This window comes from Convolutriloba macropyga, chromosome 4, assembly GCF_964194025.1.
Source record: "Convolutriloba macropyga chromosome 4, txConMacr16.3, whole genome shotgun sequence".
NCBI classification, from domain to species: Eukaryota; Metazoa; Xenacoelomorpha; order Acoela; family Convolutidae; genus Convolutriloba; species Convolutriloba macropyga.
Genome location: NC_134471.1, coordinates 70,811,802 through 70,830,636, shown reverse-complemented (window position 1 = coordinate 70,830,636; position 18,835 = coordinate 70,811,802). Strand labels below are relative to the sequence as shown.

General features: G+C 34.8%; 1 protein-coding gene across 3 annotated transcripts in view; it reads right to left on the bottom strand.

The window, feature by feature from the left end:
* The window catches only part of LOC142337873 (uncharacterized), a 38,584-nt gene that overhangs the window by 10,626 nt on the left and 9,123 nt on the right, over positions 1 to 18,835 (bottom strand). Inside the window, exons 4-13 of one of the 3 annotated variants that reach the window (XM_075387474.1) lie at positions 18,713 to 18,808; positions 16,810 to 17,003; positions 14,449 to 14,484; positions 14,075 to 14,143; positions 9,246 to 9,483; positions 8,755 to 8,784; positions 8,229 to 8,348; positions 3,026 to 3,170; positions 2,234 to 2,564; positions 338 to 507 (exon numbers count right to left, since the gene is read on the bottom strand). In XM_075387474.1, the coding sequence (XP_075243589.1) occupies positions 338 to 507; positions 2,234 to 2,564; positions 3,026 to 3,170; positions 8,229 to 8,348; positions 8,755 to 8,784; positions 9,246 to 9,483; positions 14,075 to 14,143; positions 14,449 to 14,484; positions 16,810 to 17,003; positions 18,713 to 18,808 (1,429 nt within the window). The remainder of the gene's footprint in view (positions 1 to 337; positions 508 to 2,233; positions 2,565 to 3,025; positions 3,171 to 8,228; positions 8,349 to 8,754; positions 8,785 to 9,245; positions 9,484 to 14,074; positions 14,144 to 14,448; positions 14,485 to 16,809; positions 17,004 to 18,712; positions 18,809 to 18,835) is intronic. The other 2 variants (XM_075387475.1, XM_075387477.1) reach the window with 2 other exon arrangements.

Genomic DNA, 18,835 nt, shown 5'->3' with positions numbered 1-18,835 from the left:
CTCTAAGAGAGCAGCACGGCGGCTTAGCACTCACGGGCTGTAGCACAATATCCCATTCCTCTTATTAAAAAATCACATCGATCAGACGAAAGACGATCAAGTGCAAAAAATTCAATACCTGCTTCATCTTTGTGCATTTAGATCCTTTTTTGGAAAATAAGAGAACGATGAATTGCAGTACGCACTAGAACTGTAATTTAATTTGAATTTCAATCCTTCGGATTTAGCACAAGAAATACTTTTAAAAAATCTTTTCTGCGACTCTCGGGGGAAAATGGCTCCCTTTCATATTGATACGGGCAGTATTTTTTATCAGTATTTACAGAACTCTGTTTACTCGATATTGGTGTCAGAAAATGGCGGCTCTGTGGTGGACACCTCATCGAATGAGTCCTGCGAGTACAAAGAAGCTCTAGAACTGCGACGACTGTCATCCAGTCCCAACTCTTCACCACCAGCATAATCCTCTTTCGCATCATTGTAGACCACTTTCAGTTCTTCAGTGGACTAAAAAATATAACTTTGAAAAATTCGCTTCAATTTACTCATTGCCGATTTAACACGAGCACAATTTCACCGAATGTAAACAACAATTGGAGCTCAGACTTTCAGTTAATATTTATCTATTATTTTCACTTAAAAAACTGATTTCAATTTTATCCTGATGTCAAGGTTCCTTAATATACCCATGTAAAAAACCCAATGTGCTAATATACCTCATTCCATTATGCCCAATTGATTCCCTTTCATCTGTTTGTTCAATAATCCGATTACAATTGGTACTCGGTATTACACGGTGTTTCAGATAATATAAGGCTAAAGAATCGCTCTGGTAGTTTCAACAGTAGGATAAAATATTGGGTATATTTTCGGTATTTTGTCACACTGGCTATTTAGTCCTGACACCGATGCAATGTCAATACTTTATGAACTTCTGAATCTATACAAGCAAGAAAAACATAGCTGGCAGACGGCCAGAAAATAGCCGCAATAGCTTCGTAGATCTGCAGTCTAAAAAAAACAGTAAAAAAGACAAAAAAATTCGTCTTTTCATTGAAGGCTGATATGTTATACTTTGATTGAAAATCTGTATAAGTTTTTGCTGCCTCTATTAGCTGCTCTCTAATAACCTTCATTTAGAAGTTACACAACACACCCATTTGACCTTATCTCATTGAATTAAAGTAAATAAAAGCCAATTTCAAAGTGAGGAAGTCATTTTTGTGAGTGAGGTAAGTTAAGTGTGAATAAAATTTTAATCACGCAAATGAACAAAAAAAACTCGCTCCACTAAGAGCGAAAAATGACGTCACACATGCAATTCAGTTGAAATTGCATGAACGAATGAGCAAAAAGCATAAGAGATGGTAACTAAGACTTATAGGAACGACGTTCAAATAGCGGGCATCTAAAATTGGGCTTTATGGGTTTGTCCCGTTTCTATTTCTGACTCTAATTTTTTATTCTGACTCTGTTCATTTTGATTTCCTTTGCTGAGCAACTACGGTCTAAAAACACTTTTAACAGAAAGAGAGAAGAGTGAAACTAGCCCACAAAAGTCAAAGATTCCATGCAAAATGTTGAACAAGCTGACAACTAAGGTGAAGCTAAAAATTTTAGTTCGACGAAGTAAAAGAAAACATAGCAAGACAAGTGCTCACGTAAAATTCAAAGAATTTTCATTGACTAAACAAAAAATTGGACCTAGAACTGACTATGAGTGAATTGGGAAAACCATTTCTGAAAAAAATCAGATCAAAAGATCTTAAAAAAAAACAGAAAATCGATGTCAAAATTCCGTATGTGAACAAGAAAAAAACACTAGCAAGAAATGGAAATTTGGTTCAAACAAAAAACTAGGCATAAAATGAACTATGAATGGGTTGGGAAAAGCATTTAGAAAAAGTGAAATTGCCGTGTGAACAAAAAAACACTAGCGAGAAAGCGAAAAATTTTTCAAACACCGTTTTCTCACTCTACTTTAAAATTAGGGCGAAAAAATTTCACGCCGCAAAAACACTCGCTTTTCCGCTCCATTTCCCGCTTCGGCGTGACCAAAATCACTACACCAATTTGACTTCAAAATTCATGAAAATGTGTGAACAGATCTTAAAAAAAGGCAGCGCCCCAATACAATTCAAATTCTTTGAATTGTAAAAAAAAAACCAAGAGAAGGCCAATAATAGCCCCAGCTATCGCTGTGCGGCTATTAACAAGTAGAATTATTTATTACCTGCACTTCGGTCGCGATGCTCTCTTCAATATTTTTATTCTCAACTTTTCTATCGACATTACTTCCGCCTTCGCTTTCTATTAACAGCATGCCTTTGTGTGATTGCATCGGACCCGTTCCGCTCTTTCCACCAAGCAATCCACTTTTACCAATTTTAGCAGACGGGTCTGGAAGCTTTCCAATGGACATGAGTTGTTCCTCGTGACTAGTGTAGGAGTTGCCGTCTGTTTTTATCTCATTCGTTCCTCCAGCTACGATAGAAATTTCATTCTCAGAAGCTGAGACTATTTCCTCCATAACATCATCTTCGCTAGCACTAGTCGTGGAGCTCCTGTACAAATATAAACTATTTTTCAGTATTAAATTCATTTTGATTAAGAGCTCTCAAAATGACACAATGATTGTCAGCAATGCCATACACATTATTCTCAATATCAACACTGCTTTGCAAAGACAATTTTGAAAGAAGAAAGCCAGCAATTTTTATCTCGTTGACTTTTAAGGTTATCCAGTACTCCAGAAGCTGTTTGAAAAAATTTTCCAATTGGTGCTGAATACAAAAATCAATTGCTCATGTCCGACTTGAAAAAAAAATTGTTCTGACATTTCATTTAAAATGACTAGTTTTATACTTGCTTCACACATACACACTTAGTACATCTGTGTGTATTTTTCTCTGTCAATAATTTAAATTTAAAAGCAGTCCTGATTTGATCAATTTTACCTATCATTGAGTGACTGGCAAATCAACTCAGGCAACTTGTCAATTATAAGCTAATAAATGTGTGACACCTGCTGGATGTTCTAAATGATGACAGCCTTTTGTGTTTCTTCTGAGATCTGGAACTCCTTCTAGAACCCTTCTCTTTCTGTTTGACACTGATGGGTTTGAGGGTAGGCGAGGGACTGTCGCTTGCCACCACCAGATCGTTGATATCTAAAAAATAGGATAGAGAAATTGCGGAGATCCTTCACTAACAAGGCCATCAATTCACCGGAAGAAACCCGCAATATTGAGATACTCTTGTTTGAAAAAACGACCACCAAGAGTGAAAAGAAAAAAGGTGTCAAGCAAAAAATAGCCATCAAATTGCCGGAAATAGCCGCCATTGACCCGCTTGACGCACATTGGGATTGGAACAGAAAAAGAAATTGTGAGATCGAAATTGACCGAATTTTTTAAAGTGTAAAAGTGATCTTATTTGGTGTGAAATCTGCATATTCGGTTAGATTCTAAAATTAAACTTAATTCAGCTTCTAAACTGAACGCTATTAGGCAACACACCCGGCAGATTGCCGGAAAATAGCCGCCGTTGATTCCAATAAGCATGATTGGGATTGAAAGAATAGATATTGAAAAGATTTTTGTACAAAAACATTTTTTAAGTCCGATTTATTTTGATGGCATTCCGTAGTTGAACATAACATACTCCTGTTTCTTAGAGAAAGGCTACAGGGGCTACTATCAATACCAGTAAGCATTAGAGATGGTAACTAAGACTTATAGGAACGACGTTCAAATAGCGGGCAACTAAAATTGGGCTTTATGGGTTTATCCCGTTTCTACTTCTGACTTCAATTTTTTATACTGACTCTGTTCATTTTGAATTGCTTTGCTGAGCAACTGATGTTCAAAATCACTTTTAGCAGAATGAGAGAAGAGAGAAACTAGCCTAGAGAAGTCAAAAAGATATCACGCAAAATGTTGAAAAAGCGGCAAAATGAGGTAAAGCGAAACATTTTTTTATTCGACGAAGTAAAAAAAAATAGGAGCGCTATAATAGCCGGCTGAGAAGATGAGGGCGGCTATTAATAATACTAATGCCAATTAGCAATCGCTTTAATGAACATTGATAATCTAACGCACTATGACTTAATGACCGGGCTTTATATGTTTATCCCGTTTCCTTTGATTTTGCTCTTTTGAGTTCGACCATATTCACTACATTACGTAATTCAATATGTGAAAGAATTTAAATTTCATTCAGTTGAAACATAGAGTGAAGTAAGTCCGAAGTCAAGCGTGAAAATCTAACTTATGTAAAACAAAAAAAACGTGATCAAAAGGTAAAGCAAATTAAAAAACATAGCAGGACAAGTCCTGACGTACAATTGAAAAAACTTTCATTGACTAAAGAAAATCTAGAACTAGAACGGACAATGAAAGAATTGGGAAAACCATTTCTAGAAAAAATCAGATAAAAAAATGAAAAAAAACTGAAAACCAATGTCAGAAACCACTAGCGAGAAAGGAAAAATTGGTTCAAACAAAAAAAACCAGGCCCAGAATGAACAATGAATGGATTGGGGTAATCATTTGGAAAAAAATACAAGCCAAAAACAAACGAAAAAACAGTAAAAAATCAAAGTGAAATCAACGCATGTGAACAAAAAAACCACTAGGGAGAAACACCGTTTTCTCAATCTACTTCGTTTCAAACACCGTTTTCTCAATCTACTTTAAAATTAGAGTAAAAAATGTCGCACCGCAAAGCCACTCGCTTTTTTGCTACACTTCCTGTTTCGGTGTGACCAAAATTCGACTCGGAGTTACTCCAATTTGACTTCAAAAATCATGAATGTGTGAACAGATCTTAAAAAAAAGACAGCGCCCCAATAAATTTCAAATTCTTTGAATTGTAAAAAGGAGAGCGCCTAAATAATAGTCATTGAGAGGCCGACGACGGCCAATTAAAAATTCTATTTCAAATTGTATCCGTATTTTGGAAGAAAATTGCGAAAACACTGATATAAATCAAGAAATATAGCTTTGCAATAATCAACTTCAATTCGAAATTACATTTCAAACTCAGATTCAAGTGAAGACGAAAGTCATTTTAATGCCTGAGGTAAGTAATGCATGCTCAAATGGTAACTTATCAAACGATTCATTAAAAACCCACAAAAAATGCTGTAAAATTACGCCGAGCATACAAATTCTGCTGCTGAGTGCTAAAGTTGATCAAGAGAGTCATTTTGACTGATTGCTGCTCGATCAAATGTTCGTAACAAAAATGAAAGCAGACAATAATTAAAAAAGCAGACGGGCAAGTCCTGAATTACAATCCCAAAAATTGTAAACAAGAAGGGGACTAAACAAGAAACTAAACCTACCGCAGGCAAAAAAAAACAAGTCAAACTGCTGCACGTGAACAGTGAACCACAATAGAGAAAGTGAATTATTTTTCACACATCACTTTCTCACTCAACAAACTTCTCGCAGCAAAAGCACTGACTTGCTGTTCCACTTCCTGTTTAACATAATCACTACTTAATATTGACCTCAATTATCATGAAAATTATAATATATAAAAAAACATGACAGATTGAAAGCCCTGAAACGGAACCTAGGGAAATTACCATTTTTTAAACATAGCTGGCAGATTGCCAGAAAATAGCCGCAATAGATTCGTAGATCGGCAGTCTAAAAAAACAGTAAAAAAGACAGACCAAAAAAATTCGTCTTTTCATTGAAGGCTGATCTGTTTTATTTTGATTAAAAATCTGTATAAGTTTTTGCTGCCTCTATTAGTTGATCTCAAATAACCTTCATTTAGAGTGACACACGCCCATTTGACCTTATCTCTTTGAATTAAAGTAAATAAAAGTCAATTTCAAAGTGAGGAAGTCATTTTTGAGAGTGAGGCAAGTCAAGTGTGACCGAAAATTTAATCACGCGCACGAACAAAAAAAACTCGCTCCACTAAGAGCGAAAAATGACGTCACACATGCAATTCAGTTGAAATTGCATGAACGAATGAACAAAAAGTGGCTGTGACGGCATATGGTCGTAACAAAAATCATGACGACGAAATAAAAAAAAAACCAAGAGAAGGCCAATAATAGGCCCAGCTATCGCTGTGCGGCTATTAAAAATGCCCTGAACATGCCCAATAGACGAAATGAAAAGCTTTACCTATTAACAAACGGAAGAATATGAAACGAAAAAAGGAAGTCAAGGATTGAACGCATAACTTGAACGAATTTCAGCTCAAAAAATCAGAATCCGCAAACATTTCGGGAAACAAAGCACAGATACTTTAATCGAACACTCAAAAATACTTTAAAAAATTCACCAATTTCACCAATAACAAAATTGTATGATGACACAAAAATAAGTTGCACTAAAAGTTCACCTAATTAAAAATTCCAAAATCATCAAAGAACATTTAAATCGTGCAACAAATACTTTTTGTAATTTGCTTGTATATACATACATACATCATAAATGTTTCATAAGTCCCTCACTGGCTTTACTGTCGCTGTATGACTGTTCGCAGCCTATTGCAAATCTTTTGTCTAGGTAATCTATCTCTGTTGCAAACTATTGCAATGAGCTGCCAATATCCAATTTAGCGCAAAGTCAAAAACCTATGAAAGCAATCCCATAAATTCGTTTGCAATACCCCATATCATAAGTATTATTCAAAAATTCTGAGACAAAGTTTACTTAGAGGAAACAACCATCAAAATCCTCATCAACTGAAAATGAAGGATCAAACTTGATAAACCAATTCAAACATCCCACAGCAGAATTACTCAAACCAGGGTCAATTCAATTGAATCGTTCTAATGAAACTAAGCAAAATCAAGTAACAAAAAGACAGCTCGAAAATTAAAAACTCCAATGATTAAAAAAACAAATTTAGGTTGAATTTGGATTCAGGTTAACACGGCTCGGCAAGCATGTCAATACTAGCAAATGGAGCAGAAAATGCGCAATTGGAACAGATTAAGGTACTGGATACTCTCGAATGTACAATAGACAGAACCTAAAAAAACAGGAACTTGTATCACGCTTTCGGAACAATATACTTATAGTAAATTTTTATCTTGAACGATTCAACTAAAATAACCTTGATTTGAGTAAATTCGCTGTGGGATGTTTTCAATTGGCTGATCAAGTTTGGTCGTTCATTTTTAGTCAATAACCAAGTTGATGGGTGTTTCCTCTCTAAGTGAACTTTACTGTAGAATTTGTATTTTTAGATAGTATTGTTGACAAGATGTACTCCAAATTAGCATTAAACTCAAATTAACTACTTGAAACATTCAATTCCTATCAAATCAAGCCTAAAAATAATACAATATTATAAACCTCATAACCATAAAAAGTTGCAAAAAAACTGCTAAAATTGCAAAAAGTTGCAAAAAGCCGCACGTGAACAAAAATATTTCGCTCGCTTAGAGAAAATTTTTTCAAACATCAATTTCTCGCTCTCTCAAAAACAGCGGTATGAACAAAAGCACTCTCTTTTTGCTCCGCTCTTCACTTTTGTTCAGCACCAAAATCACTCCCAATTTTTTCACGCATTTCATTTCCCGCTTCAAAAATCACTACAATAAAATTGATTAAAAGTATAAACCGACTAATGTCGGAAGAATTGCTCATGAACGACAGGCGAGGCAATTTAATTCATGGTCTTTAGTCTAGATGAATTTTTCTTTACGGGTGCAAAAAACCTTTCTCCCGCCGGGATTCGAACCCCTGACCACCCGTTCCACAGCCTGAAGCACTAACCACTGTGCTACGGATTACATACCTCTCCTATTCTACAACCGATTTTATATATGCTTTACTTCGTAGCAATAGAGATCACTCAAAAATGAAGAACGAAAGTGAGAAGTCAAAGAATGGAATGTTCTAGAAGAAAAGCGCAAAATTATCAGGCGAAAAATTTGCCTAAAAAAAGACACACACGTTTACAATAATTGCTATGAACTTCGTTCAAGAGCAATTAAAAAGGACTTCTCCGATACTCCTCTTCGAATCGTAAAAAAAGACAGCAGCGCCCCAATACAATTCAAATTCATTGAATTGTAAAAAAAAAATAGGAGCGCTATAATTGCCGGCTGAGAAGATGAGGGCGGTTATTAAAAATAGACAAAAAAGTCGCAATTTCGAAACGAACATGAATTTAAACGGTCGAAATGACTCCCAGACATTGTTTTTTTAAAAAAATGCCATAAAAGTGCAAAATTCAAGTCACTCTACCCTGGATGTGGTTGTCAAATGGGTCCTCAGGGTCACTGGGCGAATCAGGTAGACTCTTGTCTGGTTTGACTGTTGCTGGCAGAATGTCCTCTATGCCCAGATTCACCTCCATCTCAAGATCTACACAATTCAGCAAAAACGTTTCAATCATTGTAACAGATATTGGCTCTTCGAACGATATTATACGATATCGTACTATCTACACTGATATTGCCATCCGTCTATTGAAAAACTCAATTAATCCAACATACGTTCTGGTCTGAATTTGTTATACGGGTTCCCCAGCAAGACCACTAAAATTCCATCTACTATGATTGGTAATCTGTAAAAATAAAAAAAGATAATTTATACTTAATTTTAGAGAGCCACTAAATAATGGAAAGATATTTACGGGAGTCTTTGACGGTTTTTTTTGTAATTTAAAATACAAAAAAAAACAAATAACACAAGGGAGAACATAACGTTAAAAGGTGATAGAACAGAAATAGAATTGTAATAGAACAGTGAACGACAGTCATACCGTCACCTTCAGATTTATCATCCACTTTATCAGAATCTGTTAAAAAAAATAAATTATTGCTCTCCACTATGCCTTACAGATTTAAATTGAAGTTTCATTTTGAGCATTTTTAGGGTTCCTTCTATTGAAAACATTTCAGCTCTACGGTCATATTTACTTAAAATTATGCCATCTAAGATCTAAAAATTTGCAAAGAATTTCAGGAGAGAATAAAGGATTCAGATAATCAATAAAAGGACACCACAGTTCATGCAGAGTCCCATAAAGTTGAAACGCTATCAAAAAGTTTCAAAAATCGAAGTTCAAATTTAATACAGGCAGATTTTGATGACTGCTGATTACCAGCATTTTGATGTTCATTTGCTCGTGCGGAATTTTTCGAACGTTCGCTTGCGTTCCAACTTTATGGGATTAACTATACCGCACTTAACTATATCATTTAGTCCAACACCAGATGAAACGAGAGATTTCAACAACAGCAGAAGTGCATAGCCTACCAGAATCTTGAAACAAGCTGGAGACCCTTGCAGCTCCATCACCCAATAGCCCTTTCATGGACCCACCAGCCACATCCTTGCCATAACTCTTGTGACCACTTTGTGACTTGTGATCTGCGTGAATAATACCCTCCCCAGTTCCACCCATCTGTATAGATTCTGTGTCCATCACTGACTCCACCACACTCATGTTTTCTTCGCCACTTGCGATTGAAAGTTGCGTTGAGAAGCGCACTTCCTGAACAATCAATCAAATAATAACATTTTGAATTCTTAACATCACAAAATAACCCACGAAAATGTGAAAACTCACAGAAGAAATGCAAACTGATTCTATACAATTTATAGTATATATATTAATGTTGCCAAATTAATATCAAAACTATTGCCTGTTCGATTTCTCAACTTAAAATACTCAAATTAATGTCGGTTAGTCTGTTCAATGACAATTTTCTATACCGATGAGGCAAAAAATGCTGACCAATTAATAAACTGTTTTCAAATAGGTCATGAGCATCGCCGTAATTAACAAAGCCACAGCAGAAAACAACCAACTTGCGTGACCCCATCGAAACCAAAAGGTCCCTAGGGTGCTAGTTGAACGATGCCCGGTAGCAGTACAACGCTTAGTGGAACTACAGCGTGAAAAGGCGGGAAAGACAAATCAATGTAAATCAGTACATTAGATTGAAAATATCTTCGTTATTGAAAAATAGTAATCTCTAGGATAACACTTCAAAACTTTTACCTAGTCCCTCAAACAGGTTATTGCACTTTTTTTAAAAATTAGGTTCGAATTTTGGGACGAAGTTTAGATTTCCAATTCTAACACCTATTCTTTTAGGGATCAGACCACTTACTTTGTTGGTTTTTTTGGATATCGCGAATGTTCTTGTTGCCTAAATAGTTTCAATTTCATTTTCAGTTATCAAACCATCAAAAAATTTCACAATTTTTTTTAAATCTCAAACATGAAAATTCGAATAACCCCAAGGTTAAAGTTACATGTTGTAATATTATAAATCAAACATACTACATCATTCCCTTGAATAACTAAACATAATAATAATAATAATAAACTAAGGTTCAGTTTCTAGTTCTCGTGAAATATTTTATAAAAATAAACTTTTAAAGCCTTCAATTTTTTGTCCATTGGAACTTGTTTGTGTCTTTTTTGCATCTCTTCCTTTCTTTTTTAAATTTTTTCTTTGATTTTCCCTTTCTTAGAGCTCTTGGAAGTTTATTCCATTTCCGAACAAAGTTTCTTATAATTGAATTTTGACTCCATTTTGATTTACTTTTTGTTGTGATAGAAAAATCATATGTACGATTATTAACTTTAATTTCAACGTCTCCGATTACTCTGAATTTTTTTGGGTCTTGTACGTTTGTTTGTTGGACAATATCGAAAAGTCTATTTAATGAAGTTTTTGCTATTTGAAGTTCTGCGGGAAGTATTTTATTTTCAAGAAGTAGTTTATGAGCACTGTCATATTTTGTTCGAAAAAAGCAAACTTTTATGCCCCATCTAATTTGTTTGTTTATTCTGTCAATTGAGTAGGACGGCGAACTTTGAAAAAATATTGCACTAAATTCTAAATGCGATAAAACAAGTGATCTAAAGAGATTTATTCGAGCCTTTAAAGGTATTTGATTGCGTACCAAATAAATTGATCTGATAGCTAAAGCCAGTTTACTGATCACATTATTAAGTTGTTTTTGGTATGTCAACTCTTTGTCAAGAATAACACCTAAGTATCTGACTTCATCTGTTGGTTTCAATGAATGACTATTAAATTCAACGCAATTGACAGTTGGTGACATAAAATTGCTGTGTCATCTGCAAATTGTAAAACGTTCGAACTTTTCCCTATTTCCTCACCAAAGTCATTTACATAAAGTATGAATACTAGTGGTCCTAGTACAGTACCTTGTGGAACACCATGATTTATAATTGTCCAGTCGGATTCAACTAATCCGTTTCTAACACACTGTTTCCTGTTAATTAGAAACAAATTCAATAAGACTCTTGCGTTTTCTCCAAAACCATATTTTTCAATTTTTTGAATAAAAATGTCCAAGGATATTGAGTTAAAAGCTTTCGCTAAATCCAAAAAGATTGTTAAGACTATATCTTTTTCTTCAGCATAATGATTTATTTTCTCTGTCAGTGCAATCATTGTATTAAGACACGACTTTTGTTTTTGGAAACCAAATTGATTTTTGTTAATTATTTCATTCATATGTAAATGTTCCGACATTTGCTCCAAGAGAAGTCTTTCAAAAATTTTTGCTAACGTTGGAGTGACCGATATTGGTCGATAGTTTTCAGGGTTATGCCTGTCTCCTTTTTTATAGATGGGAGTGACATAGGCTTCTTTTAAAATTTCAGGGAATGTGTTTGCGTTTATACACTCATTAATAGCAAACTGTAAATGGGTTCCAATGGACAACTTACAATCTTTCAATGCCCAAGATGGTATATACCCTGGTCCAGCTGATTTTTGTGTTGGTAGTTTGTCAATAACTTTGTATAGTTATCTTCTGGTTGCCGGCCTGAAATTGAATTCATTTCCCTTAAAATTAAAAGAAGGCAACTTAGGAGCAATTATTTCGCCCTTGTAAAGTTCAAGACGGGCAAAACAATTATTCAAACAGTTCGCAATGCTTTTTTCATCTGATATTACGTTATGGCCCTCTTTCAGCTTTGCAATTTTTTCTGTCTGTTTGTTTGAGTTAATTTTGTTCTTGATAAATTTCCATTGTTCTTTTGAAGTTGGGAGATTCTCAAAAAATTGTTTGGTATAATCGTCAGATGCTTTACACAATTTTCTATTAACATTGTTTCTAAGTACTTTGTAACTGTTAAAGAGCTCTTGATTAGGATCTTTTTTCCAATCATTGAATACACGATGCTTTTCATTAATGAGACTACGCAGTTCTTTTGATAGCCATTTTTTGTTCTTTTCACTTCTATATTCTTCAAAGGTGCGTGACTATTTAATACATTTTGGAAAATTTCAATAAATTTATGAAAAATGTCATTTGCTCCAATGATTTTGTACATTAGTGACCAGTCTTGCAAAGCGATATCACGGTTAAACTTACTTCTTATGTATCTCTTTTTATCTCGCATTAAATATTCTGTATTTTGCTGCTTCCAATCTAATTTCAATTATGATTGATATACAATAGTGAATTGATCATTTTCAAGTATTGACTCTATTATATCTGTTTCAACAATTTAATTTTTAGAAATAAAGCAGTGGTCGATTAAAGAAAATTTTTCTCCATTTGTCCATGTTGCTTTTTTTGTGTTTACATACTGAAGCCCATTATCTGCAAAGAAGTTGTTTAGTAATTGTTTCCCAGTTTCTTTAAGTATATTTATGTTGTAATCTCCAAACAGGATTAGATTGTCAAGGCTAGAGTAAACATTTGAAATTTCTGATGTCATTTCATCAAAGAAGAATTTTGAAAGGTTTACGTTTGAACAATACGCCACATTTATGAGCAGTTTTTCTTTCAGAGGCTCAGTTACTTCTATCAATAGTGATTCAAAAAAACTCCGGTTGATGGTGTTCAAGTCATTTCTTATTTTGATTGAAAACTTCTTGGGTATCCATATGCCTACACCTCCCCCTCTTTCCAGTTCAGTCGATGATGATCTCGGCTGGTGAATAAATTGATGACTACTGCTCAAAAAAGAATCTGGAATAGTATTGTTCTCTTTAATCCATGTTTCGGTAACAGCTAGGAAAGACAACTGATCGAGAGTTGTCAAAAAATTTGATAACTTTTTGTATTTATTATTTAGGCTTCTACAATTCATGTACCAGAACTTGAGATTATCGTCTGTTCTGTTCTTTTCTTTGTAGTACTGGTCTAATGTTTTCAATTTTTCTATTTGAGCTGGGCCAGGGTTTGTTTCAATATCACCACTTTTTTGCAGAATAATTGATATGACGGATAATAAATACGTAATATTAGCTAATCAGTATTTGGATTAGCTTTTTTTGAATAACCTAAAATAGGGGTTTTTAATCTTTTGTTCTTCTCTTTGTACTGAGATTGACTCTGATTTCTTTTAACTACAGATTATACAGGTTATTTGCTTTATTTTCGACTCTGGAGGTCTTATTGTATTTCTGCGGCTGGTACCATATACTAAGACGCCGTAGTTAATAATTGGTTGCAAATAAACTGGCTAGACTTTGGTAGTATGAATGAGGCGATAGGACAGACAGCAAAACTTTGACATTTTTGCACATAGGACTGTAACATGCTTGTAAAAAAACTAAGTAGTCATCTATTTGGACAACAATATATTTAACACATCTCTGATTTGCCTTTTATTGATAGGCGATGCTGATAGATTTAATCACAAGCCTCCTTGTTTAGGAAATAAGTTTTTCCGCAATTGAGTGTCAGCTTATAGACAACAAAGTATTTTCCGATTGACTCCAGGGAAATATTGAAGCCATAAATATTTGTATCAGCTTTCTGTTTCAGAACGGTGTCATTGGCATATAAAGGTTTGTTCCAATTTCAATAGCTTCCAAGAGCATCATCGATTTTTCAAATTTTGGTCTCTTTCGTGTGGTTTAGTTAAATCCTGTCCAGAAATTATTCATCAATGTTTAACTTTCCAAGATTCCATTGTTCCCCACTGCATTTTCTCCATTGGTCTTCCTTATTATTTCGAGACCGCTTATTTTCGCTATTGCAAAAACCAACAAGAAACGACTATTTCACATTCGAAAGATTAGAAATGTAATTTGTAATTCACCAAAGCACTATACTGTAGTAGCAACGCAGACTTGACCCACCTTTCTAGCGGATACTGGTGTCTTGGGTGGACTTTCTGCGTCAAAATTGTCGTAGGCCTCATCCTCTTCCTAAAAAATACAAACTTAATTCGAGAAAACGAGATAAGCAAGATGCACAGAACTATAATGATAAATGTCTCTAAGTGATCTTTTCATGAAGGTGAGACAACATTTCAACTTTTCTTAAGAAATGCACTTAAAATTTGTAAATTTAAAACTTGGAAATATGATGGTTTTAAAAACACGGTTAAAATTACACGGTCGAGAACATCAAGAGCTGCAGTGATAACAGTCGCAATTTTTTACGCTAGGTTGAGGCATGCAGAAATTGCATGGATGTGAGCGCAATAGAGTTGTGAAAGTGCACATGTTACCTGTTCGATATTAGGTTGTCGACTTATGGACAATCTCTAAATAACGATATTTAAGCAATTCAAATTACAATAGAGAGTAGACAACTAAGACAAAAAGGGACTTAGCATCGGCTGTGCATCTTTGTTCTAACCGATCAAATAACCAATTAATAATAAAGGGAAAGCACAAGGCAAGAGCAGACAAGAATGAGTATTAAATCGAAAAAACAGTTTGGAACGCAAATAAATTTGAGCTTTAAATTGTTGACAACCAGCGTTGAAAAAATGCTTGGTTCTACGTTGTTTTTATCAGAAACATAAATAAGAGAAAGGCATGGATTGTTCGCGTTGATTTCTAACTTCTCTGAGAAAGTTTAGAGAACATATGATGGCTGATCAAAGAGTCGCTTCAAAAATTCACTCCATTTCAGTTTTTGAGATTATTATATCAGTATTTAGTTCTAAAATTAAGCAGGCAAATGACCTCCTACTGTTGACCCCTTTAACGCATATCGGGTTTGAAACAGGAAAAAAAAGAAATTGAAAGAATTCTTCAATTCTTCTTCTAAGTGTCAAAATTTTTTGATTTGGTGCGCAGTTTCAGTTAGTCTAAACGGAAAATTAATTCAGATTCTAATCGGAGACTATACAGCAACTAATGCCAGGTAGCAATCGCTTTCAGTAACTATTATAACCTAATGTCCCATGACAGTGACCAGATATAACGGTTTGTCCCATTTCTTTTGATTTTGCTTCAAGTACCACTGCCGTATTCAATACATCAAGCACCTCAAAAGGTGAAAAAATGCCAAATGAAAATTGCCGCATGTGAAAAAAGCCATTAGCTAGAAAGCAAATTTCTGTTCAAACACCATTCCCTTTGTTTGCTCCACTTCATTTCAATTCGACTTCCAAAATCATGAGTGAACAGATCTTCAAAAAGACAGCGTCCCAATACAAGTCAAATTCTTCAAATTGTAAAAAAAGAGCCACTAAACAATAGCTGCTGAGAGACTGACGGCCGCTAATTATAAGTGAAATTTTCGTTTTCTGCCGTTCAACTTTGAGCAGATTAGTCTCACTTTCTTCTCCAGAAAAGAACAAAATACAAACGTTAATTTGTTTCTTCCGTTGTAGGCAATTATGGATACCTTAGAAAATCTTTTAGAAAATGTTTTACTCAAATGCACATTTGAACTAACTGCTTCTTGCAATAAATTGTTACATCTAATTGCTAAACGTTAGACCATGTAACTAAGAATAATTAAGTAAAACTTAAAAGCCTGGCATCAAAAAATGGGTTTCCATTTTTTCCAAATTGACTTTGTTCGTTTTAGAATTCTTTGCTGAATAAATGCTCTTTAAAAGTACTTTGAACTGAATGAGTAGAAAAAAGTCGTTAAAAAACGACGCAAAATGATGCACAAGCCTTGAGTGGAAAAGATGAAAATCATTGCCTTGACTCTTTGACAATTACGAGGGAAACCGACGAGAAAAGTCACAAATTTAGTGAAAAAATATAATATTTAAATTTAGTCTCCTTTTTTGATATTAACATAATGAAATCAATCTTTCTCGTCAGAAATGCATATCTAGATAGCTGGAGACAGATACGACAAAGGGGGAAATTAGAGCACGCGATAAAACATAAAAAATAGAAGAAACTACAAACTTTTCGAAGACAACAACAAGGTTTATTTAGGCTAATGTCCTTGGAAGCGATATTGTGTAGCTAAAAATAAGCAAATAACAGATGTAAACTCAAACAGATGAAAACATTAGTCCCAAAAACCCGCAAATAAAATGATAAAAAAAGTGATACAGGAAGTTGCATACTCTCAATTCGTTGGTAATTATGTCTTCAAGACCATCTCGTTGTAACTAAATTTTCGCAAACAAACTTCAACAAATCTAGCAGAAACATGGCTAGAAATTATGAGACAAAAAAAGCAAGGAAGACGAAAGCAGTTCCATTATTATTAAGTTCCATAAATCCTTCGGATAACCATAAAAACGTTTCAGTGGACTCTAAAAATTTTTTAAAAAAAACCGAAAAAAAACAGAAAACATCAATTATGATGTTGAGGCCGGCATAAACAATTGATATTCATAATCGATTCCCCACAAAAATACCTTTTTTAGCATGTAACCCACATGCCCTGATGTTGAAGCCGGCAAAAACAACAGATCTTAAAAAGGCAGCGCCCCTGTACAGTTAAAGTTCTTTGAATTGTATAAGAAACCTCTAGCACCGCAATATAGCTATGCTCAGCTTACTGCTTGGCCGCTGTAACTAGAACTCATTCAGTAGAATATTACCCAACTTCCACCATAAAATTCAATCGGATGATGGACATGGTCCGAGAGTATATTTAATCTCACCTTCTTGATTCTTGACGAAGTTTCAGTTGAAGGTTGTTCGTTGATTAGAGCATCAATATCGATACTCTTGTCCAAATCGTCTTCATTCGGCGAATCTTCTCCTTCCGTTTTGGTGAATTTGATTCGATCATCATCATCTTCACTAAATGAGTCTTCAATCACGTGTCGCCTGTTCATTTGATCGCGTTTGGAACCTGCATGAGCAAGTAAATATAGTACATGTCAGAACCATCCATATTTCTGTACGTTTGTTGCCTATGAATTTACAATTTAATTGGTAACAGGGAAATTATGCCAGTCATGTCAATCGTGTTCTTCAAGAAGTGAATATATGGAAAGGGTTCCAAAAACGGTGTACAAAAAACTGAGCATGACTCTCCTAACTATTGGCGTTTCATAAAATTGGAAAAAACATAGCTGGCAGATTGCCAGAAAATGGCCGCAATAGATTCGTAGATCGGCAGTCTAAAAAAAAACAGTAAAAAAGACAGACCAAAAAACTCAGTCTTTTCATTGAAGGCTGATCTGTTATATTTTGATTAAAAATCTGTATAAGTTATTGCTGCCTCGATTAGCTGATCTCAAATAACCTTCATTTAGAGTGACACACACCCATTTGACCTTATCTCTTTGAATTAAAGTTTTAAAAAAAGTCAATTTCAAAATGAGGAAGTCATTTTTGAGAGTGAGGTAAGTCAAGTGTGACCAAAAATTTAATCACGCGAATGAACAAAAAACTCACTCCACCTAGAGCGAAAAATGACGTCACGCACGCAATTCAGTTGAAATTGCATGAACGAATGAACAAAAAGTGGCTGTGTCGTAACAAAAATCATGACGACGAAATAAAAAAACATAGCAGGACAAGTCCTGCCGTACAATTCAAAGAATTTTCATTGACTTAACAAACAACTAGACCTAGAACGGACAATGAGTGAATTGGGAAAACCATTTCTAAAAAAATCAGATGAAAAAAAACAGAAAATCAATGTCAAAATGCTGCTAGGGAGAACAAAAAACCACTAGTGAGATATGTAATTTTGATTCTAAAAAAAACTAGGTCCAGAATGAGCTGTGAATGGATTGGGAAAACTATTTAGAAAATCCGACCCAAAACATCGAAAAAACAGTAAAAACCAGAGTGAAATTGCCGCATGTGAACAAAAAAACCACTACCGAGAAACCGAATTTTTGTTCAAACACCGTTTTCTCACTCTACTTTAAATATAGAGCGAAAAAAATTTCACGCCGCAAAACCACTCCCTTTTTCGCTCCACTTCCTGTTTCGGCGTGACCAAAATCACTACTCCAATTTGACTTCAAAAATCATGAAAATGTGTGAACAAATCATTAAAAAAAAGACAGCGCCCCAATACAATTCAAAAAAAAACAGCGCCCCAATTGTAAAAACCAAGAGAAGGCCAATAATAGCCCCAGCTATCGCTGTGCGGCTATTAAAAACTCTTTTTAATTAAGAGAACATTTATCAAACTCCAGTATATCAAAGATTGCAAAAAATCAGATTGCAAAATTAGAGTTTCGTAAAAATGCGTAATACTAATTACAGAATTTAAAGGCCAATATTTGCCTATTTGAAAACATAAACCGACTAGCATCGGGTAAATTGCTCTCGAACGACGCAATCCAAACAATTTAGAAGGGTTCTTAAGCTAGATAAACTTTTATGATGCAAAAAACTTCAGACTACGGAGGGGTTGGCTCCCGCCACCCCTCTGTGGACCGTCGTTGACATAAATCACTACGCTACCAGCTGTATGTACGGTCATCGCTTACAATCGGGCTTATTTTAGCAACAGACTTAGATTCTTAGTTCGTTCATGAGCAATTAATCAGGTCTGGACTAGGGTTAACAGATTGCTGTGCCAACTTCCAGGTAACCAACCTTGTTTCCCCTTTGGTCTTTTGTTCTGGTCATCATCGGAACTGCTAATGAGTCCTGATCCTTCCACTGCTTTGGCTGTCTTCACACTGCTCTTGACTGTAACAGCAAAATAACACTTGTTTG